This window comes from Balaenoptera ricei, chromosome 20 (assembly GCF_028023285.1).
Source record: "Balaenoptera ricei isolate mBalRic1 chromosome 20, mBalRic1.hap2, whole genome shotgun sequence".
In the NCBI taxonomy this organism is placed as follows: domain Eukaryota; kingdom Metazoa; phylum Chordata; class Mammalia; order Artiodactyla; family Balaenopteridae; genus Balaenoptera; species Balaenoptera ricei.
In genome coordinates this window covers 64,091,972-64,115,780 of record NC_082658.1, presented here as the reverse complement: position 1 = coordinate 64,115,780, position 23,809 = coordinate 64,091,972, and the positions used below count along the sequence as shown (strand labels likewise).

At 45.8% G+C, this 23,809-nt stretch overlaps 1 protein-coding gene across 7 annotated transcripts; it reads right to left on the bottom strand.

Annotated features, from left to right (window-relative positions):
• Window positions 1-166: 166 nt before the first annotated feature.
• LOC132354937 (disintegrin and metalloproteinase domain-containing protein 21-like) lies at window positions 167-23,210 on the bottom strand. Of its 7 annotated transcripts, none has more exons than XM_059907078.1 (4): window positions 22,982-23,210; window positions 7,051-7,264; window positions 5,287-5,403; window positions 167-2,685 (listed from the first exon to the last, which is right to left on the bottom strand). In XM_059907078.1, exon 4 carries the CDS (start codon window positions 2,618-2,620, stop codon window positions 401-403), a length of 2,220 nt encoding a protein of 739 aa, XP_059763061.1. In that variant the 5' UTR covers window positions 2,621-2,685; window positions 5,287-5,403; window positions 7,051-7,264; window positions 22,982-23,210; the 3' UTR covers window positions 167-400. The 7 variants fall into 7 exon arrangements, 5 of the variants coding, with proteins under 5 accessions (XP_059763061.1, XP_059763060.1, XP_059763062.1 ...); XM_059907077.1 differs by having other exon boundaries at window positions 7,051-7,231; XM_059907079.1 differs by lacking the exon at window positions 22,982-23,210 and adding an exon at window positions 13,457-13,548 and having other exon boundaries at window positions 7,051-7,231.
• Window positions 23,211-23,809: the final 599 nt, after the last annotated feature.

The following is a 23,809-nucleotide window of genomic DNA, read 5'->3' as shown; positions in this document are numbered from 1 at the left end:
ATGTTATGAATCTGCCCCTAAAGAAGCCCATGAAAATTTTTGTTATTACTGGGACCAGTGAACTCAGGTCAAGACCCAGCTGCTGACTCAGGTCTCTCTCCAGGCCAAAGTCTCAAGCTCAATTTGCTCTCTTAGAGTTTACAAAATATTAGAGGGCACCAACAAGTGGTTTTTCAAGATTTATTTCACAGCCCTGATCAGTGACCTATCAAAGAGACCTGATGTGAGAACATCGATGCCTCTTGACTGCCCCTGATGTACGGAAATCCCCTGTCATCTCCTGCAGACTTCTAGAACATGATATTCAGCTTCGCCATCTTATTACTGATTTCATCATATATATCGATATTACTTCTATATTACCAATGGTTGTACAGGGGTCAGGAGGCTGGTTTATAATTTATTTATCACCTACTATCACTTCCTTAACTCTGGAGGTCTTGACATTTTTAACATTGGTGGCCACACCAAAGAGGAGTGCAGCTATGAAGGTATAAATGCGACCAAAGACCAGTTTCAAATATAGGATCGATGCTTGGCTTGTTTTTACTGAGCGAATTCTTCTTGAACTGGGTCCGCTGTCCATGCTCCCTCCAGGACCTCTCTTTAAGCACAGTGGAGGCTCCCAGCCTACATGGCAATGGCAATTCCTTCTATTGTTGCAAATTCCTCTATGATTGCATTTCTTAGGGGGACAGTCATAAGTTATTGCATCTATACGAGCATTGCAGGCGCTATTGAGACAGAACCTCTCAGGAGCGCAGGGGGTACCACTTCTCACATGACCAACATCAGTTGTTTCTGGGGAATAGTGACTGCCTACTCCCCAACACCAGACCCCTGAGATCTTTGACTGATGGAATGAAACATGTTCCTGCAACCGGGGAACATGAGTGACATTGCTACACTGCAGCCTTCCACATTTTATGTCTTCTTCTCCACAAGCAGCATAGTTCAACACCCTATCATTTCTTGTACAGTGTCCAAATCGATTGGCTTTTCTATTTATTGTATAGCAGACGTCATGAGCGTTAATAGCATGTCTTCCAAAGATTTCTCTGCAGTGCATTGTGCGGTCAGTGCAGTTTCCATGATAGCAGTAGCCTTCTTCAGTACAGGGCGTTCCATCCTGCATATAAAAATCTTCTGGGCATTGACTGGTTGTTCCAAAACAGTACTCTGGAAGATCACATGGATTCTGGATTGGTCTGCAGAGTGTCCCAGGTTCAGAGTAGGTACAGTTTGTACAGCATAGTCCTTCATTACAAGTAGCCCCTTCCTCCAACATGCAGTCATACTCACAGCATTTGTTGCTGTAACACTGCTTAAAGGAGCCACAGTCACATTGCTCCCAATCCTCCACTATATAGTTTCCACAACGCATCTTTATCAGGCTTTCATTAAAATAGCTCACCGTTGTGTTAAATATACAACTGCCCCGTAGTCCTACTATGTTCCACCAATGCCCAATGGAACAGTCACTGAAGGCATCTGTCAAGGCTGGGTATTTTGCCATAAGGCAGGTGCTCCTTCTCATGCAATAGCAGTTATCACCATCATACCACAGACCAAAGCTTCTCCCAATGAGTTGGGTTGATACAATAGCTAATATTAAATAATGTCTGCCTAGATAACCAACGAAGAGTAGACTACGATCAGTTGTACACATAGTATAGGTCTCTGGCTCAAATTGACCTGGTCGTGGTCCATCACGAATTACTATCAAGGATGAGGTGGTTTCTGTAACTAGTCTGAAATTGTTTGCATGATAACGAGCATATGCACCACCTGGTACTCTATAGTCATTCATGACAGTTGGATCTCTTTCATTAAATAGTACCACTGCAACTAGATAGAACCTTACAGCAAGACCTTGTTGAAAGGAGTCCACTATACTACACATGTGTACCAGGGTTTCTACACACTTAGACACATTGTTGTATACATGATACATTGAATTAGAATATTGAACAAATCCTTTCATAATTCCCTTATGTGCTGCAAACACCCTAGCACCACTCCTGGGGGCTACACTGACATCTGCTTCAGGGAACAGTGGGTGTCTAACCTCCTTGTGTCCCGGTCCATATGCAGGTCCTGTTGCACTGGCATCTGCCACTATCTGAGAAACCACATGTTCAAACCTTTCCGAATCCTTGAGGGGTTTGATTTCATATGCAAGGTCATCCAACTTCATAATACCTTCAAGACCCCCATAGCACGTGTCCACGGTGACCATGGAAAAAGGAATCTCCTCCAGGTAGCCAAGGTAGTAACAATCTGAAGGGACGAAGGGGTAGTCCATCTGCAAGGCTCCTTGGTCATCCTGAGTCATCAGCAGCAGGTGTCCGGGCCAAAATAACTTCTTGCGCCGCATGTGGATAACGTGCCTCTGGCCCCCAAAATGCAGGCTGTAGGAGAGCCAGCCTGGCGTCTGAACACCCTTGCCTCGGTGCAACTCCTTCCTGGGTATCACCAACTCCGAAGAGATGTAGCGCCATGAAGGGCGGCCTTGAGAGCACTGGACTGGAGCCAGTACTGCCCAGAGTCCAAGCAGCAAGACAGCTGCCCCCAGGGTGACCTGGCCCTCTGCCAGCCTTGGGGCCTTGCTCAGGGACATCTACCAATGAGTTAAAAGCAGGATCCCAGAGGAGCCAGGTCTACACCATCTGCTGTGGCCACCTCCTACAAAGGAGACAGTGACAGAGAAAAAGAGGTTGCTGGGTGGGTCTCCTAATGGGATTAGGTAACAGTCCCAGGGCGTGGCAGTGGATGGGTCTGGATATGAACTCAGCCAGGGCTGAGGTGAGAGAGCGGAGGGCTATGTCCATGAGTGCTACCATGGAATTGAGGGCTTACTGGGTCAGCATCTAGAGTAGGAGTCATTGTTCCTCAGTGCTCTGTGAAACCTTTCAGAGTGCACCATCTAATGCTCCCTTAATCATCAGATTTTATTTTCCTTGCCCCAGTGGGTGAGAAGAGACACCACTCCTGACCACGTGAGAGCCCCAGGGGCGTTCCCTCTGTCCTTTTCCGTGGTTCTTTCCTGGACATGGTAGGTTCCTCCTATGCATGTGCTGATCCCTTCTCTCTGTTGGTGCCCAATGTGAGAGAACAAATATTTCACTCTTGTGAAATTTTGTACTTGTTTTGAGAGGAGGAAAAAAATCTAGTACCAGGTCATGATCAGAAGAAAAATTTCATTGTCCTCCAGACTATGAATATTTCCCTTTTAATTTACAAACACAGTCCTGCCATTTAAACCGAATGTGATCGGGGATGAACTTCCAAGGTAGGACATTTACTCCTTGCCGTCTGCCTGCTCTTCTGTATTCCTCCCCATCCCAACTGGGCCTGCTCCTCCCTGATGGACCTAACACATCGGCCAATCTTCCCCCCTGATAGGGCGAGAGTTAGACGCTCTTTCACTCCCACAGTAGGGCTTTCGCAGAGCATAGGATGAGGATACCTGACTCATAAAATCTAATGATGCTCCCCTTACCCCCCGTGCAGCCCCAGGGCTTCACTCTGAGTCCTCACCATTCTGCTCTCTCAAACGAGTTCCCACTGACCTTCTGAATGCTAATTCTACACTTTTAATTTATACCCTGTACAAGATGATGTACTCTTTTCCCTCTACTCACCATTTAATTATGCTTACACATATGGCTTTTACGTTTTTGCTTCTCATTTCTTTCTTCTTCTCCCATCTTCTATCTGGGCCTGTTTTCATTCTACTGTAAAATTACATCTCACAATCTCCTTCGGTGCCTGTTAGCTGACAATGCACTCTAACTTGTTTTTTCATCCTATGTCTTCCATTAAGGTGCTTTCTTCAGCATGAAATGCCTTCTTAAGGCCCAGTTTCATAGGTACAGTACTACAGACTTGCACTAATTCCCCCCTCAGAATCCGGAGGCCACAAGCCCTTCTGTCCGCCTACACATCATGATGAGAAGTCTGACTTAACTGCGTATCTTAAACCACTTGAAGAGAATCAGACTTTTCCTTCAGAAATGGGATGATGGGATGAGGCCATGTGCCTGGGTGACTCAGGAGTTTTCTCTCTTCTCAGGTACCCAGGCTGAGAACCACATCGTACAAAGGCATGAGGGAGAGGTGGTCTCCATGGAGAGGCTCAGCCTCACCTGTGTCATCTACATGTTCCCAGGTTCAGAATATTCCCTGTGGTGGATCCACATTCACCCAGGGAAGGGGCTGGAGCGGCTGCTGTGGCCTGGGCTCAGGGGCACACTCAGGACAGCATGACCTCCAGTCCTGAGTCAGCATCTCCAAGGACACAACCGAGAAGCAAGTGTTCTCACAGCTGTGCAGTTCCAAGGCCAGGAGTGCAGGCAGGTACGGCTGTGCCCGAGACACTGCAGTCCGAGTGCGTGGTGAGCCAGACACAAGCCTCGCAGGGGCAGGTGTGGGGGCTGCGGGTAACAGCCAGGGTCTCCCAGGAGATCTCAGGGCCTCAGAGGGAGGTCAGCGCTGCCAACACAAGGCTGATCGTGGGAGCAGGCGCAGATGGAGGTTCAGGGCTGTTCCCTGCCGGGGTCTGGGGCTTCCTCTCCTTAGAGCAGTCTCCCCCAGCCCATCTCTGCCTCATGATTCTATGCTTAACCCTGAAACCTCTGAATTAGGAAGATGTGCTGCCATACGAGGAAAACACTCCCATGCACAGAAGGCAGAGTCCCTTACGACTGTTTACTCCTGTCCATAAATACCAATTAATTATCAAAACTTCTGAAGGAAGTTGGCTGAGTCCATACAAGAGGCTCTGCTGCAGTCAGCAACGCGGCAGTGCACGGCACAGCTCAGAGCACAACGAGCCAGCAAGCAGCGCCTTAAAGCGCATAATGGGTATCAGGCAACACCGGCATCACACACCCAAAGCGAGAGGAGGAAGGCCCTGGTGGTGGCGGTTACTCACCCGACACCACACTCACAGCACCAGCAGTACTAATAGTGGACATCAAGGCAATGCACAGTGACACCTATCCCCGACCAAAGCTCGATATAGAAGCTCAGTCTGATGATGCCACAGGCACACGTGAAAGGAATTTGAAAAATGTATCATCTCCATTATTGAGGTGTCTGTTGAGAGCAGGGCAGACCTCTCAAGCACATCAGAAATGGTTTGATAGCACCAGCAATGGAGACGGATTAGGGTTTTTAATGTGGTTCCTGGGTGTGGGAGGGTAAGTGTTGTGCTCACGGGCGGGGCTCATGTGGTTTTGATCTCCCACCTGCATCGAAGGAGGGAGAAGCTGTGCTTCTTACCAAATTTCCCAGCAGTGGGCAGAGGAAGAAGAGAGGAGTGAACTTTAAGGTGCCAGCTCTCAAACATCAGAAAATAGAGTAGGACTATTTCTTCCACTTAACACCTGCAAAAACTAACTGAAAAAAAAGGAGAAAAGGGCCATTATGGATAGAAAACAATCTGAGTCCTTAGAAAGTGGGGAGAATGATTATATGTTGGTTAGCAATAATAAGAAATAACAGAAAAGGAGTTCTTCAGTCCCTCCCCACTTCTAAGGACAAGGCTTCCAATATGAAAATTCCTCTTCAAGCTCGAGGGTAAAGTCCACCCCTGGGCTGCGGGAGCTCACAGCTCCCTCCGCAGACAGGGCTGAGGTCTCTGGGGAAGGCAGAGCTGTGGTCCGGAGGAAGAGGAGGCTGTGGGTTCTTCTCCTCCGCCTGGTGACACCTCCCCAAAGTGAGGGTCGCAGGTGTCAGACACGGGTCTGCGGGGATGGTTGTGGCCACAGGTGACTGACGGCGACTGATTCTCCTTGTGCCCAGGTGTCCTGTCCCAGGTGCAGGTACAGGAGTTGGGCCCAGGACTACACCTTGCAGACCCTCTCCCTCACCTGTGCTGTCTCTGGATTCCTCATCCCAACCAGTGGTTATTGCTGGAGCTGGGATCCATCAGCCCTTGGGGCAGGGGCTGCACTGGTCATCAGGAATATGCTAGAATGACGACTCAGCCCCAGCCCCAGCCCCTAGGAGTTAACTCCCCATCTCCAGAGACACGTCCAGGAGCCAGTTCTCCCTGCAGCTGAGCTCTGCGACCACCCAGGGCATGGCTGTGGACTGTTTGAGGGACACAGGGAGGGGAGGTCAGGGTGAGCCCAGACAGAAACTTCCCTGCAGGGAGACAGGAGGGGCTGGGCTGCAGGTTTCACTGAGGACCATGAGGCAGGACTGAGGCCACCAGGGGATGCTCAGGACCCACTGAGCACAGAGACCAGCCACACGAGCAGGTGCGGATGAAGGTAGAGGTTTCCTGCCAGAGCCTGTGGTTCCCTCTGCGTCTCACCATTTCTCGTAGACCCTCTCTACGTTTGTAATTGTTTGTCAACTACAGATTTCTGATTAGAAACTTCTGCTCTAACACGAGCATACAGTCTCACGTGCACCAATGCAGAGTCCCACCTACAGAGCCAGTAATGACTGCTGATGGTCACCAGGAGCAGGGATGTGAGGGAGCCTGAGGGAGCTGGTTGCTGGTTTCCCATCATACTGGAAGAGCAAACCTCAACAGAAATCCTACACAAGGACAGTCTTTGCTGTCCCGGTCCCAGCCAGATGGAGCCTAAGGCTGGGCCAGTCCCTGAGAGAAGCTGATGGATTTTAAATCTAACCCTCCTCTCACCAGACTCAACGCTGTACAGTGACCACTGATCAGGCTGTCTCTTCTGTGAATCAGCTTTCTTTCTCCTTCATCTTTTTGTCCCCAAACCCTTTCTCCTTCCACTCTCTGAAAAGGGGTCATGCCCCTTCTGTGGTCTAAACCCCAGGGGCAGACCCTTTACCTGGAGCTCAGGTGTGGCCCAGGCTGTGGCTCCTGCAGGCACCTGGGAAGGTGTGATGGGACTTTTAGACTTGCTGTGGACCAGGATGTGCCTGCTGTCCTCTGCACGTGCACTCACTGGGGAAGGTAAGTGGACACAAGTACTCAAGGGAGTGATGTTTGTTTAGACACAACGGGATGTGGAGTTTGAACTTGTCCTGATCAAACTATTGTGGGGTCACCACCCTGACCTGTGGCTTCCAGCAGAGCCTGATGGACACCGCGCTGTGCTGCGAGCTCTGGAGGATGGAGGCTGTGTGGCCGGTTGGAGACATACAACCTTCATGGGGCCAGACGTCAGGAAGGCCAGGCTGGAAATCTCGAGTAGTAGATGAAGCTGCTGTCCACTGTGGAACTGCATCTTCTTCAGGTCTGTTGTGATTGAATCAAGCCCAACCAGGTTATCTAGGATAATATTGCTAGATTAGAGTAAAATGATGATAGAATTTAACAGCATCTACAAAATAGCTTCGGGGTAACACCTGGATTAGGGATTGATCTCCAGAATAACTGGAGAGGGAGCCCAGGCTAGCTGACACATAAAACTGACCATTGCCGTTGTTATTTTATATTTTATATTTGCCTAAAGAAGCAGGTTCATATTATCAATAACTATGCTAAGGTATTTTTTCAGTTATTTCAGGTCACCTAAAAAGCGGTCATCGAAAATGGATTCCATTTGCATGGAATTTGTTTTTAGGAAAGTATGTTTGTGATGCTGAGTGATGTCAGTGCTGATGCAGCTCTGACCCTGAGTGATAGAGAGAGAAGTAAGATCGGATGGGACATCAAGTGTCCTTCAGTCCAAGGAGGGACCAGCTGGGGCATCTTCGAGCCCAAGTCGTCCTTCAGAGGACCCCCACACCTCACTGTTACGGTCCTGCCTCGGCATCAGCTGTGCAAGGACTGAATACAGACAACTCACCATGGAGTCCGGGCTGAGCTGCTTTGCCTTTGTTGCTGTTTTACAAGGTAACTGATGGAGAACAAGAGATACTGAGGATGTGAGGGGATATGAGTGAGGGAATCAGTGGACGTGTGACAGTCTCCTGACCAGGATGTCTCTGTGTTTGCAGAGGTCCAGCTGGTGGAGTCTGGGGGAGGCTTGGTGTAGCCTGAGAGGTCTCTGACACTCTCCTGTGCAGCCTCTGGCGTCACCTTCAGTAGCTACTGGATGAGCTGGGTGTGCCAGCCTCCAGGGAAGGGGCCGGAGTGGGTCTCATCCATGAATACTGGTACTGGTAGCACTAGCTACGCAGACTCTGTGAAGGGCTGACTTGTGATCTCCAGAGACAATGCCAGGAACATGCTGTATCTGCAAATGGACAGCCTGAGAGCCGTGGACAGGACCATGCATTACTGTGTAAGAGACACAATAAACGGAGATCAGTGTGAGCCCAGACACAAACCTCCCTGCAGGGAGACAGGAGGGGCTGGGCTGCAGGGTGTAATCGGGACACCAAGGAGTGCTCTGGACTCAGGAGCACGAGGTCAAGTCCCAGGGACAGGGCAGGGGCAGTGGCCTTAGCAGTGGATACCCTGGACAACAAATAACCCCATCTTCTCATTTAGAATAAACTACTGGGCCACTGTCCAAAAACTGTCCCCTTTGGTGTAAAAGTATCTGGGAATCCCTTGCCTCAAAGATACCTAAAACGTAAATCAAAATGACACATATTTCCATGTATGCTAAGACCTACAATGCCTTACTAGAGCACTACTTATTTCCTTTGGAGTTATAGACTTTACTAATAGTAACTAAACTACACATTTCATTTTCAATACACACAATGTAGGGTCTTGGAATATCATTCAGTAGAACCATCATGTCCCTGATAGGTCCTAGACAGATGTTTGCTATTAGAAACATAATGCTCTTCTCAAATAATTCCTTTCCAAATTCCAGTCTGGCACATAATCCCCTGAATGTTTCTCTCCCTTTCCCCATGGCTTGATTTATTTTTTAATATATTTTACTATCTTTCCCCCATACCAAAAGGGTTGGACACCAGATCTAGGGCACATACTCTCCTGGAAGCACTAACCATAACCTGTCCTACAGGGCAGGTGGCTCATTTGATACAGGACCCTATATGCCCGCAAACAACAACAATAACAGAGACTGGTCAGGCACAGCTCACATCATCCTGATGATGGCTGATCTAATTAGTAATGGTCTAGTTGTTTTCATTAAATTATAATTGGAAGCCCACTCTGCCACAGAGACATTACTTCAGACAACATGGCAAATGCTGAGACCCACATCCACTGCAGCAGGAACTCACTTGGAGGTTCTCCAGTCCACATCCCAGATGATACCCGTCCAACTCAAGACCTTCCCATTGGTGATGACTTCATCCTGGATGCTAAATCCTGAGCCCCAGTAAAGCCTGTGGATGGTCCCTCTTAAAACACAAATGATGAACACATAACTTTTACTGCCTTTCTTCTTTTGATATTGGTATTTCTATTATGTGTCTGGGCTCACCCTCTGCTTAGACCACAATCCTGGTATAATCCTTGCTCTCTGCCGAAATGTACACCCCCGTTTTCCCAAGATTAAAGCAAAGTCTGGAAGAGATTACTCCTATCTGTGCCATTCCGAAAATTAATGGGGCTTTTTAGCAAATGGAACAACTGGATATCCACATGCAAAAAAGTGCATAGGTCTTGGCAAAGACCTTATAGTCTTCACAGAACTTTACTGAAAATGGTTCACAGAGTTGAATGTAAAATTCAAAACTCTGAAACCTCCAGGAGATAACACAGGAGAAAAACTAGATGATTTGGGGTAGAATGAATGATGACTTTTTAGGATCCATAAAATAAATCTTTGATAAGCTGGATTCTATTAAATTTTAAAACTTCTGCTCTGTGGAAGACAATGTCAAGACAATGAGAATACAAGCCACAGCCTAGGATAAATTATTTGTAACAGATTCATCTGGTAAAATACTGTTACCCAATTATACAAAGAACACTTGAAACTCAACAACATGAAAACAGAAAACCTGATTAAAAAATGGGCCAAAGGGACTTCCCTGGTGGCGCAGTGGTTAAGAATCCACCTGCCAATGCAGGGGACACGGGTTCAAGCCCTGGTGCCGCGGAGCAACTAAGCCCCTGCGCCACAACTACTAAGCCTGCGCTCTAGAGCTCGCGTGCCACAACTACTGAGCCCGTGTGCCACAACTACTGAAGCCCATACGCCCAGAGCCTGTGCTCTGCAACAAGAGAAGCCACTGCAATGAGAAGCCTGCGCACTGCATCGAAGAGTAGCCCCCCTCACCGCAACCAGAGAAAGCCCGCGCACAGCAACAAAGACCCAACACAGCCAAAAATTTAAAAAATAAATAAATTTATTTTTTTAAAAAAAAAGGGGCCAAAGACCTGAATAGAAACTTCACCAACGGAGATAAACAGGTAGCAAATGAGCATATGAGAAGAAGCTCTGCTTCACATGTGATCAGGGAAATACAAAGTAAAACCATGATGTGATGACTATACACAGTTATTCAAACAGCCAAAATCTGGAACATGGACCACACTACATGCCGGCAAGGCTGATAAACTGTCATGACACATCGCAATTACCCGCCACATGCCAGCAAGGCTGTAGAAGGAAAGGAACTCATTCACCGCTTGTTGTAACGCAAGACGGTGCATCCACTTTGGGAGACATTTCAGCAGTTTCTATGAAAGGAAACATGCTCTTACCATATGACCCAGCAATCATACACCTTGGTATTTACCCAAAGACATAGAAAACATAGGTCCACGTGACAACCTGCACACAAATGTTTATATCAGCTTTATTCATGGTTGACAAAACTTGGAAGCAACCAAGATGTCCTACAGTAAGTGAACAGATAAATAAACTGTGGTGCATCCAAACAATAGAATATTATCTGGCAATAAAAGAATGAAAAGACATGGAAGAGGCATGCATATTACTAAGTAAAAGAAGCCAATCCGAAAAGGCTTCATATTGTATGCTTTTAACTTTGTGATATTCTGGAAAACACAAAACTATGGAGACAGTAAAAAGATCAGTGATTGTGTGGAGTTCGGGAAGAGGAAGATGGATGAACAGGTGAAGTCAGAGGACTTTTAGGGCAGAGAAATACTCCTCATGATTCCTTAATACTGGACACACGTCATACATTTGTAAAGTCCCGTGAAATGTACAAGGGTGAACCCTAAGGTAAGCTATGGACTTTGGGTAATTGCCATGTGTCATGACAGTTTATCAGCTGTAACAAATGTGCCATCTGAGGGTACTGATGATGGCGGAGGCTGTGCATGTGGGGGGTCAGTACGTATATGGGATAGCTCTGTACTGCCCCCCCCATTATGCTGTAAACCTAAAACTGCTCTCAAAAAAGTAAAGTCTTAATTTAAAGAAAATAACGGATGAGGCTGCACTCTAGAGCCCACGAGCCACAACTACTGAAGCCTGCGCACCTAGAGCCCGTGCTCTGCAACAAGAGAAGCCACCGCAATGAGAAGCCTGCGCACCGCAGCAAAGAGTAGCCCCCGCTCGCTGCAACGAAGACCCAATGCAGCCAAAAATATAAATAAATGAATGAATGAATGAATGAATGCAGGGAGCAGAAGTTTAAAAAGGAAAGAAAATAATGTACATAAATGTTGTCTCCAGGAAGCACCGGCCTCCTTTCAGTCAACACCTTGACCCCTATGGAGTAGGACCACCCGCTCCTACTACAGCCTTGGCTATACACAAATACTACTGTCTTTGCATAAACTTACTTACAGTTCATACTCTCAAAGGGCGTAACTTCTGGACCCGTCTCCTTGACCTGAGCATATTCTAATACTCTTCACAACTCCGCCCAGGTATTTTTAGAGAGCCCCCAAACTTCAAATCTGTTTTCCTGGCTAATGCCATACAAGTGGGGACTTGGTGACGAGCCAGTTTACAAGGAATCTTCATACTTTTACTTGTGTTTGTTCTTCCTATTCTCACAGTAAAATGTTTTATTCCATTTAGAGTGACTTCTGCCATATTCTCTGAAAGTCACTCACCCAAAGTTCCCTTAATTTGAAGCCAGAGCACCACAGGGACAATTGAAGCAACTATATTTTCCTATTTCTGTATTCTCAATGTTCTGATATGGGGGGCCTTGATCTTGCACAGACTGCCCCTTCCTGGGCTGCAAATTCCTGCAGATATCAGACACCTTCCTGTAGGTGTACCTCTGATGTACAAGCCACCAATCCAGAGCACATCTCTATTTTCTATCTCTCTTACAAGCTCTCACACACCTTTCCATATTCCTCCTGACCTGGGTCACCCCAGGGCCAGGTCTCTGACAACCAGGGACCACACATGCCCAAGAGCCTGACAAAATTGTTCAAGTTATCCAGTGCTAATTTTACTCAGCATACCTACCCTGCCTCATCCATCCCAAAACCCCAATCAGGTCTCTGGTGCATGTCCTGCCCCCTCTTCTGTCTCCTGACCAACCCCAGTGCCTCCCTGAGTGGCCCCTGTGTGGTGTGTGCCCCCTGTTTCTAGGGGTCTGTGAGTGTAAACTGACAATCACTTCCACGTCTGTGTGTCTCACCATACCTGATGAAAACAAATCTGGCTACATTTTAACACACACACACATACACACACAGGTTTTTACGTATATTTTAGCAGAAAACATACTTTGACAAGTTAAAAAAATAACAGATGCATAATGTTTCATTTTCTTTTTGAAAGAGAATTTCTGATACTGTTTATATTTATGAAATGCCTTTCTTTTAAGTTTTTTAAGTATTCATGAGTCACATATCTCTATTTTCTTTCTCCCTAAAATTAGGAAACATTTTTGTGCAACTAATAATGTCAAGCTCCCTGGTCATAATTTTTTGTGAATCAGGTGGGTAATCAGAAGGGAACAAGTCCCACCCTGACACCACTGCGGAAACCCTGTGAGAATCACAGATTAGAGACACGGGATAACTGCCTCACTGAGATTTAATCATAAGAATATATAAGACCCCTCTCCCCCAGACGGCTACCACAGTAATGAGGCTCCAGGATAACACTAGTGGATGAAAGCTGTAACAAGTGCTACAAGACGCAGACTCTCCAAGGAGGAGAACTGAGGGATGCCCAGAGACCACAGTGAGACAAAGTCCAGAAAAGGAGATCAGGTCGAAGCCTCTGACACCTGCAGCTTACAGACCAAACTCAGGATCCTCACTCATCAGCCTCAGGCTGTTTTTCTCTCTTTCCTTAGTGTTCTATGACAAAGTTTCCCTCCTCCTCCAGGAGTTTTTGGTGGATCCAGGTGTAATCACAATCCGGGTTCCACCAGACGTAGAAGACGACGCAGGTTTCCCACAGTTGGCGCAGTTGTGGGTGATTAAGCAGTGGGTCTATCTACCTGTCAGATGCTGGGGTCCTAGGTCCACAGGGCAGGCGGTCAAGAGGAAAGATGACCAGCAGGATTGAGCCCGAGGACGGAGAAACTTCTGGTGACGAGGTGCCCTGCAAAGGCCAGGGCATCCCTCATGGAGCTGACCCAGCTCATCTTCCTGCTACTGCCCCACCCACCTGGTGACCCAGTAGAACAGCGTCACCTGAGTCAGTTGACAACAATGCTGCCTCATCCTCCTCTTCCTCCTCAGACTTCTCAGGTCTTCCTTCCTGCAGGTGGGGTCTCTGGGGTCCCTCAGGTGCAGGCACTATGAGTGAGAAATGTTGTGACTGTGCCCCACTTCTGACAATGTGGGGCAAGCCTGTACCCTTCCCATGGGGCAACTGCAGTGTCCAGATTCTTCAAGAACAGGCAAACCCAACGTGCTTGCACACTCCAGTCTCCACTTTACTGTGTTTGCTTTTGTTTGTCAAAGCAAGTCACACACTCAAGCCTAGGGTCAGTGTATGTCAGGGCACGGAGGGCACTGCCCATGTGCTAGGTATAGAAAAGAAGAAATTTCAAGTACATTACTATGATAATTAGCCACTGTGTGTGTGTGTGTGTGTGTCTGTATTATTGGAATATTAGATGTTATGTGTGCATTGAGATCCATGGCTTCTATGTGCAGGTGTTCTCTGACAGAATATTAAACCAGAGGAGCCCAAAAGAAATGAGAGGAACCCCCAAAGCCCCTGATAGACTCTGGACTCACATGACTGTCAACTGCATCAATGCATCTGGCACCTCCAGGGAAAGGGCTCCCTTGTGGTTTCATAAAATCCTTGCTTGGGGTCTCCCTGTAAAGTATGTGGGTTTAGTAAGGCCGATTCACTATTTCAAGAGATGATGTAGAAAGAATATGGTGTCACTGTAAAAGGATTCTGAAGGCAGGGCACAGCCATTGAATACTGGACTAGAGATACTGAGGTAGATACAATGTGAGACCAGGCAGGACCCTTCCCTGCAGGGTGGTACTGGGGGTGCTCAGGACCCACCCAGCACAGGATTGCAGCCCCAGGAGAAGATGCAGAAGGAACTGGGGAGTGGTTTCCTCTCAGGCACTGAGTCTTCTCTTTTCAGCTAAAACAAACCTAAATTAAGAGTTGTTAAGGACTGCTTACTCCTGTGTGATTAATATTGGATTCTATTGGGAACACATACCCAACTCAATGAGGCAATGAGAACTGTGTTTAACAGGTAAATGTGTAGGCCTTCTAGATATCCTAATTCTTAGAAGTGGAAAACAGGATTTTTTTAATCCAATGGTTGCAGAGTTTGGGGAGACAGTCTGACCCTAGGAGTAACATTTAGTTATCAAAGCTCAGAACATGTTCAGGTTGTTTCCCTGTCATTCAAAGGTGGGCTCAAAAAGAGGGGCATGTTGTGTGGGGCTTCTTTCTCAGTTTGAAGAACTCTGTCTGCACAGAGGTCAAGGATGTGATGGGGGACACATATTCTCAGACAAGGATTAGGACTTGGGCCTTTGGCATCCCACTGAGCGTGGTCCATGGGATGTCCATCTTTTCCTGGCTAGACAGGCACTGAATATGAAATATTCTGCCTCGTCAATGGGCAAATAAGTTGAGATATCCTAGGTTAAATATGGGTATGTCTTGCCCTAAGAGCATCATCCAACAACCATACAGCGTCCTCTACGGAAGTCTCATAGTCCTCGCCACAGACTGGACCGGGAGGATCCTCTTCCTGGTGGCAATGGCTACATGTAAGGAACTTCCCAGTCCCTGGGCTGGGGAGGGAATCAGGACAAGTCAAGTGGATTTCATCCACTCCTGACCCCTCTCCACAGGTGTCCACTCCCACATCCAGCTGCTGCAGTCTGGCACTAAGGCAAAGAAGCCCAAGGCATCAGTGAATGTCTCCTGCAAGGCTTTCAGACACACCTTCACCAGCTGCTTTATGCGCTTGGTTCAAAAGGCCTCTGGACAAGGGCTTTAGTGAATGGCACATATTGACCCCAAAGATGGTGAAACAAGGTATGGCCAGAAGTTCCAGGGCAATCACCATGAGTGTGGACACATCCACAGCCTACATGGAGCTGAGCAGTCTGAGATCTGAGGTCACAGTCATGTGCTATTACTGTGCAAGACACATAGTGCGATAAACCTCCTCCTGAGTATGTCAGAAACCCCGAGGGAGAGGTTGGCTGTGCTGGGGCTGAGGAGGTGACAGAGATGTTTAGGTTGAAGGTGCCTCAGAAAATGAGTTTATGTAATTGAAATTACACAATAGATATGAGTATTCACTAATTATTTTGGAAATTTTCCATAAACAAATCACCATAGGAGCAAAATTCAGAGACTAGAAAATGGTTCAAATAAATAAAGCTGATATAAGCATTCCCATGAAGGCATTTGTGTGAACATAAAATTTCATTTTATTTATTTATTTATTTATTGGCTACGATGGGTCTTCGTTGCTGTGTGCAGGCTTTCTCTAGTTGAGGCGAGTGAGGGCTACTCCTCGTTGCGGTGCGTGGGCTTCTCATTGCAGTGGCTTCTCTTGTTGCGGAGCACGGGCTCTAGGCACGCAGGCTTCAGCAGTTGTGACACGCGGGCTCAGCAGTTGTGGCACGCGGGCTCTAGAGCGCAGGCTCAGTAGCTGTGGCGCACAGGCTTAGTTGCTTCGCAGCACGTGGGATCCTCCCGGCCCAGGGCTCAAACCCGTGTCCCCTGCATTGACAGGCGGATTCTTAACCACTGTGCCACCAGAAAAGTCCAAACATAAAATTTTAAATCAGTTGGGTAAGTACTTTGTAGCCCACTCCTCAATCACATGGTAGGTGTATGTTTAACTCCATAAGAAACTGTTAAAATGTCTTCCAAGTTCGTAATGCTCCACTTTTGCCAGAATTTGATTTTTTGCATGGGTTTATTCAGAATCTACCCTCCTTATAACAGAACATACTTGGAAATATTGGCCATGTAACCAAGGCTTTGACTGGACTGTCATATTTTAGAGTGATGTGTATAAAATCAGATGTGTCCTGAGAGTTCAAGACACTAAGGTTGATTTTTATTGCCAATGGTTACAAAGACATCTCAGGGTAACTGGCCTGCATCCTGGCTCATGTGGTATCCAGCCTTACAGGAAAGTAAGGAAAGGCACTTCTTGATAGGACCAGGAACCTTAGAATATTTTATAGAAGAGATAATAATGAGAGAAGAGAGGAATTCACCCAAATCTATAGCTACTGCATATGAGGTCTGGTGGTAAGTTCTTGGCATGTCTTCCAAACCTCAAGAGGCTTTTAAGACTACAACCTGAGATTCCTTATGAAAAATTCAACCAAAACAAACTAAAATGTTCATGTGGTCAGTAATCATTCTTGCTGAACATGTGTGAATATCAGGCAAATCTAATTAGAACAGATGAATTTTGTAAAAAAGGATAACCTTACTTTGTTCAGGTTTGATCACAAGTAGGGTGACTATATGGAGAAATTTTATGTTTCAGTAGAAAACTACAGCCAATCCTTTTGGGTTATCAGATTCTAGCCCAGATAATTTTCTTAGAAGGTATTTATCTACCTGTAAATTTGTCTTGATCCTGCCATTTCTCATATTTAGTTGGTCCTTAACAAATTCTCACCTCTTGTAGCTTCCTTCACTATCTGGCTACGTCTCTCCAAAGTAATGTTCCGAATTTTATCCCACCCTCCAGAATTCACATCATGAAGAACCAAAACGTGACTACCCAGATCCTCACTGTGACTCTAAGTTGTCTATAGCTGATCTTCCCACTGCCCCCCCGACCTGGTACCTAATGAAGCCGTGTGAGCTGATGCAGGACAACTTGACAAAAACTTCAAAGAAACTTCAGAAGATGGTATGCAAATAATCTTGGTGCCTGGAGCTGCTGCTGTGTAGGCCCCTCAGGAAGTTCACCTAATTTCTGCACCTTTTAGTCTCTGCTCCAGGAAATACCATGACTGTAGACAATCTTATCAAAATCTCTCTGATGTCTATGCCACCACCTGGAACATTCAGTAAATCCATCCAAGAAATCCATCAGACTGGCACTGATGTTGTCACTCCACCATCTAAAGATATTTTGTGCCAAATGTCTAGAAATTTTCTTGATTAGCTGCACTCTGGACTCAGAAATTGTCATTTCAGTCTGCCTCAACCATTAATCTTTGCTTTTATTTTACTCTCTTGATAATCCCCTTTATTGCAGGTTTAAAGGCTCACACCATACAAACAATATCCTCTACTATAAACTCTCAACACACAGTGCAGGAGGCCCTTAACAATCAAAAGACCACTGAACAAGAAATGGACTTCTATTGTACAGAGGAAAGAAGAATGCCTCTTCTTATCTTGAGCCAGAAAGGTGGATGGACAAAGACTCCATCCTTGATCGAACTTTAGTGAGGCTCCTCTGAGCTCTCTTCTTGAGGAGACCTCAACCTTGGCCTGCCTTTAGTGAGACTCCTGCTAAGTCAATTTACTGAGAATTTCTCCACCCTTGACATGTGATCAAATTCCTGACCTTCCACCTTTGAGATACAAGACCTTGACTGCATTTAGCAAGAACCTCTTAGGCCGGTTTAAGAAGATCCTCTGACCTCTGTTACCTCCTGTAAGTGAGTTTCCATCTCATCACTCTGCCAGTTGGTATAAATCCCCACTTGTCCCTGTTGTATTTGGAGTTTAGTCCAGTCTGCCTCGTGTTGCAGTAGTATTGAATAAAGTCTCACTTGCTATTTTTATAAGATTTACAATTTGTTGTTCTTTAACCCAAGTTCTTTGCTTTCAAATTACACTGGTGGGGCAGGCATAGGATAGAGTTTCCCATTCCCAAAGTAAAAAAGCAAAATGATGTAAACAAGGTGTCAAGCAAGTCAGAAAGAAACAGAGCAAATTCTATTGGATTTTAAGATAAGAAAAAAAATGTACTGGCTCTATCAAGGAGGAAGAAATTTCCCTCTACGTTTCCAGGTCCTTCTGGCTGGTCTAAAAATTAAATTGACATGAGACAGATTAAAAGGAAAAATTCCAATAAACACTTAATAATATGTATACATGGGAGAGACCCAGGAAACCTGAGTAACTCACCTTAAATATCATCTTAAGCTAAAGACAAAAGAGGAGGTTGGGGTTAGTGGTTTGGGACTTCAAAGGGGAAGAAGGCAATTCACATGAAAATGGAAAAGCAGATGTTTGATAAATAAATATTTGCTGGGCCAGTGGAGACAATGGGACACAGAGTGGACTCTGATCTATAGGCCCTGCTGAGTCTCCTGGCCCCCACACCACCACACCTAGCCCATGTTTTCTGCACATATTTCTGCTGACAGCTCTATTTTGGTAACAGGTCCTCTATCTAAATTCTATAGGTAGCTAAGGGGGAGGTCAAAATTTCTTCCTGACTCTTCTGTTCTTAAAAAGAATGACCTTAATTTACTCCTCAAGATAATGAGACACACCGGGGTGGCAAATTTTGCTCCCTTTCATCTGCATGCTCTGTCCTCTGGGCCCACCTGTCTGTGACCCTGGTACCTCAGCCTGTGCCCTCTGAACACCTGGTGGCAGTAGCAACCAAGCGAGCCACTCCGTCTGTCCCTGTCCTCAAATCAATCTTTCTCTACTTCATCCGATTTGGTTATTTCAGTCCAGAGCAGCATTGTGTCTGCTACTGTCAGACTCTCAAAACCCTTCTTGGCCTTCTATGCAATTCATGAGATTCAGGTCTTCAGACAAGAGGATCCTCCACAGGCCTTTCCTGTATGACCACATAGCTATTCCTGGTTCTGCTGAGATGGTTGACTGTATGAATCACATGCATCAACCCTTTAGCAAAAGTTTTTCCAGGCACACCCTTGGCTCTATTTCAAAAGCAGGTTATCTGGATAGACTGAGATGTTTCCAAAACTTCAGGATTTCTTTCTGCTTTTCTTAACAATTTTCTCTTCAGTTTACTTTCTCTTCTCATAACTGCAAGCATCAAGAAGAAATCAGGGACTTCCCTGGTGGCGCAGTGGTTAAGAATCCACCTGCCAATGCAGGGGACACGGGTTCGAGCCCTGGTCCGGGAAGATCCCAAATGCCGCGGAGCAACTAAGCCCGTGTGCCACAACTAGAGCCTGCACTCTAGAGCCCGCGAGCCACAACTACTGCAGCCCACGTGCCTAGAGCCTGTGCTCTGCAACAACAGAAGCCACCGCAATGGGAAGCCCGTGCACCACAACAAAGAGTAGGTCCTGCTCACCACAACTAGAGGAAGCCCGTGCACAGCAACGAAGACCCAATGCAGCCAAAAATAAATAAATAAATAAATAAATAAATAAATAAATTTATTAAAAAAAAAAAAAAGAAGAAGAAATCAGGCCATACCTCCTTCAATACTTTGCTTAGAAATCTCTACAGCTAAACATCCAAAATCATCACCCTCAAGTTCTAATTTGTACACGCAACCTAATACTATTCAGAAAAGTTTTCTGCCACTTCATTACAAGATTCACCTTTCCACATGTTTTCAGTGGCATGTTCTCCATTTCCATCTGAGATATCACCAACATTCATTTGTTTATGCTTGTATATATATTTCTAAGATTACAGAAGCTTTCTCTCAGCTTTCCTCTTTCATTTCTGATCCCTCACCATAATCTCCATCAATGTACATTTTCTACCAACAGGTCTTCCAGTCTATCTGAGCTTTTCCTATTAAGCACACCAACACCAGCCTCTTTTCATTACCCAAATCTAAAAATATTTCCACATGTGTAGGTAAGTGTTAAGGGCCTTCCTCTTCCTGATACCAAAATCTTTATTATTTTCTAGGGCTGCCATATGAAATATCACACACTGAGCAGCTATATGCAATAGAAATTTATTATCTCACAGATCTGGAGGCTTGAAGGAAATGTGACGTGTCGGCCAAGTCGATTTGACGTGTTGGCCAAGTCAAACATAATTGTCCCTCACAGCCCTGTCTGTCAAGCCTCTCTCCGTGGCTTGACAATGACCAGATGCAATACAGAAAGTAAAAAGACAGCCCACATAATGGAAGAAAATATTTCCACATTATATATCTGATGAGTCTTTATTTATCCAGTGTATATCAAGAACTCTCATAACTCATCAACGAAAACAAACAACCCAATTTTAAATATGGACAAAGGACTTAAATAGACCCTTCTTTGCACAAGACATGAAAATGGTCAACAAGCCGATGACAAGACAGGAGGGAAATGCAAATTAAAACCGCAACGCAATAACTCCTTCGCACACTCTAAAATGGTTATAATCAAGAGAATTAAAAATAACAAATGTTGCCAACAATGCAGAGAAATTGGAACCTTTAAACATGGCTTGTGGCAATGGAAAAGGGTGCAGCCTATGTTTACAATATGAATGTACAATTACCATATAGTTCAACACCTCCACTTCTAGATAGAGACCCCAAAGAACTGAAAACAGGTGTACATATATATTGATAGCCGCACTGTTCACAAGAGCCAAAAGGAAGGAACAATGCAAACGTCCACCAGTGGGTAAATGGATAAACATAATGGGGTTGATCCATAAACCGCCATGTTATTCTGCCGTGAAAGGAATAAAGTGAAATGGTGCAGCCCCTGTGGAAGATAGTATGGCAGCTCCTCAAAAAGGTAAACACAGAATTAACATATGATCCATCAATTCCACATCAGGGTATATACCCAAAAGACTAAAAGCAGGGATTGGAAGAGATACGGGTACACCTATACTCACAGCAGCATTAATCACAATAGCAAAAGGTGGAAGCAATCCAAGTGTCCATTGATGGATGAGTGGATAAACTAAATGTGGTATACACACAAAAGAATGTCATTCGGCCTTAAAAATTAAGGAACTTCTGACACGTGCTACAACATATATGAACCTTGAAGTCATTAAGATAAGTGAAATAACTCCGTCACAAAAGGACAAAAATGATATGATTCCACTTATATGAGGTACCCAGAAAAGTCAAATTCAGAGAGAGAAAGTAGAATGTGGTTGCCAGCGGCTGAGGGGAATTCGTGTTTAATGGCTACAGAGCTTCACCGGTGAAAACTGAAAAGATCTGAATGTGGATGGTGAGGATATTTGTACAACAATGTGAGCGTGGTTAATGCCACAGAACGGTGTACTTAAAATAGTTTAAATGGTAAATGATCGGTACATCTAATCACACACACACAAAATAAATGAAGTACTGATACATGTTACAATGCAGAAAAGCCACCCAGATCATACTCATCTTGTGTGCTTTAAATCCATCAAGGTTGTGAAAATGAGGGAAAGTATCAGTAATTGTTCCAGAAAAAGAAACCTGGATCAGAATGGGAAAAGACATTGCCCTAGAGCTGGAGCAGCTGGTGAAAGTTGAAGTGGGCCTATGGACTGGACCGCAATGCGGAAACCATCATAATTTCCTCATTTGGAGGTTACGTGTTGGTTCCCTGGAAGAGCGCCCCCGTTTTGGGTAAAATGCACTGGAGTATTCTGTGTTCAGTGGCTAAAGCAGTAAAGCAAGGAAGGCTGGGTAATCTGAGTGTGCAGATACACAGTACCTTGTTCTGCTATTACAAGTTTCTGTAGGTTTGGAGTTACTGCAAAGTCAATAACTTTCCAAAACACCACGTCAAGACCACACCAGGAAGGCAGAGAAAATATCACACTTTCTTATAGAGGCCAAGCCTTAACCCAGATCCACTTCCCACAAAGTCAGGAACCTAACTGCCCTTATAGGAGTCCACACGGGATTGACAGGCACTGTGGGAAGATTCTAGTAGGAGACACTGCGTCTTTGGTGTTGCGGATGACCTAAATATGATAGAAACAGTGGGATTTTCGAGTTCCAGTTTTCTACCTCATTCTACCAAAAAGCTATTAGAAATAATAAATGAACTCAGTAAAGTTACAAAATCAATACACAGAAAATCAACTGCATTTCTAAACACTAATCATGAACCATCAGAAAGAGGGAGAAAACAAACAAAAGCTATTTACAATTCCATCAGAAAGAACAAAATACCTAGAATAAATTTAACGAAGGACGTGAAAGACCCGCACACTGAAAACTTTAAGGCATTGGTGAAGAAACTGAAGACACAAATCAACGGGAAAATATCCCGCGCTCATGGAACGCAAGAATTCATACTGTTAAAATGTCCATGCTTCCCAAAGCAATGTACACAGTGAGCGTAACTCCTACCGAAATTCCAAGGGTATTTTTCACAGAAACAGAGCAAATCCTCCTAACCTTTGTGTGGAACCACAGAGGACCCCGAAGGGCCAGAGCGACCCTGAGGAAGGAGACCGGGCTGGAGGCATCTCGCTCCCTGACCTCACACTCTGCTGAGAAGCTACAGTCCCCAAACAGGGCAGAACTGGCACAAAAACAGGCACACGGTCCAGAGGGACGGGACAGAGAGCCCAGAATCCAACCCACACGGGGGGGGTGGGGGGGTCCGTTAAGTTACGACAAGGGGGCCACGGACACACCGAGGGGAAGGACAGGCCCCACAATAAATGGTGCTGGGAAAACTGGACACCCCATACCACATGCTGGCTACACAGCACACCGAAGTGACTAAAAACCCAGCTTTCCACACCAAGCCCTTCCTGGGTCGCAGGAAGACGGACCCCCTCAGCCGTCCGCCGCCCACAGGAAGCTTCTCCCCACTTCTTCTCACCCTTTCCTCCCGGCGTCGCCTGGGTCCTCAGGAAACCCAGCTTCCGTCAGCGTGGACACAGCCCTGCGTCGTCCTGAAACCGAAAGCCCAGCGAGTCCTAAGGAGACTGAGTTCCTGTCAGCAGAGACGCTGAGCCGGGCGTCCCAGCCGAAGCCTCGGCGGTGCCTGACTAGACACAACTGCTCTCAGCTGCAGGCAGGGAGGGGGAACACGCATGCGCTCTGGGTCAGAGAGGCCAGCTCAGCGCCACCGTGTGGTCAGTGCAGGAACTGCAGGCCGTGCGTCCCTCACAGTTCACGGGACACAGCGCTCCCTGCAGGCAGAGCCGCGGAACCCATTCAACTTTGGGCGTTCACTGAAATGGAGACTGTGTCCCATAACTTCTCCAAAAATAGTTAAGGAACCGTTAACTGGAAACCGTATGACATGAAATGGAGGTAGACACGAACTTCACAACTTATGCCAACTCATTCAAAATTATTCTTAGACACATTTAAAAGGCACAACTTCAAAATTATAGAAGAAAACATAGGAGAAAATCTACATGAACTTGTGTTTGGTTAGGTAGATCATGAGCTTTGAGTTTTAACACACAACACGAAAAGGAAATCGACAAAAAAAGGGAAAGTAATAGCATGGGCTTTATAAACTTAAAGATTTCTACTCTGTGAAAGACCTTATTGAGAAAATCAAAAGACAAGCCAGAAGCTGGGAGAAAAATATTTGAAAACACATATCTAATAAAGGATTTGTCTCAAATATACAAAGACCTCTAACACAAACAACCCCACTAAAAATAGGTAAAGATATGAACAGACACCTGGACAA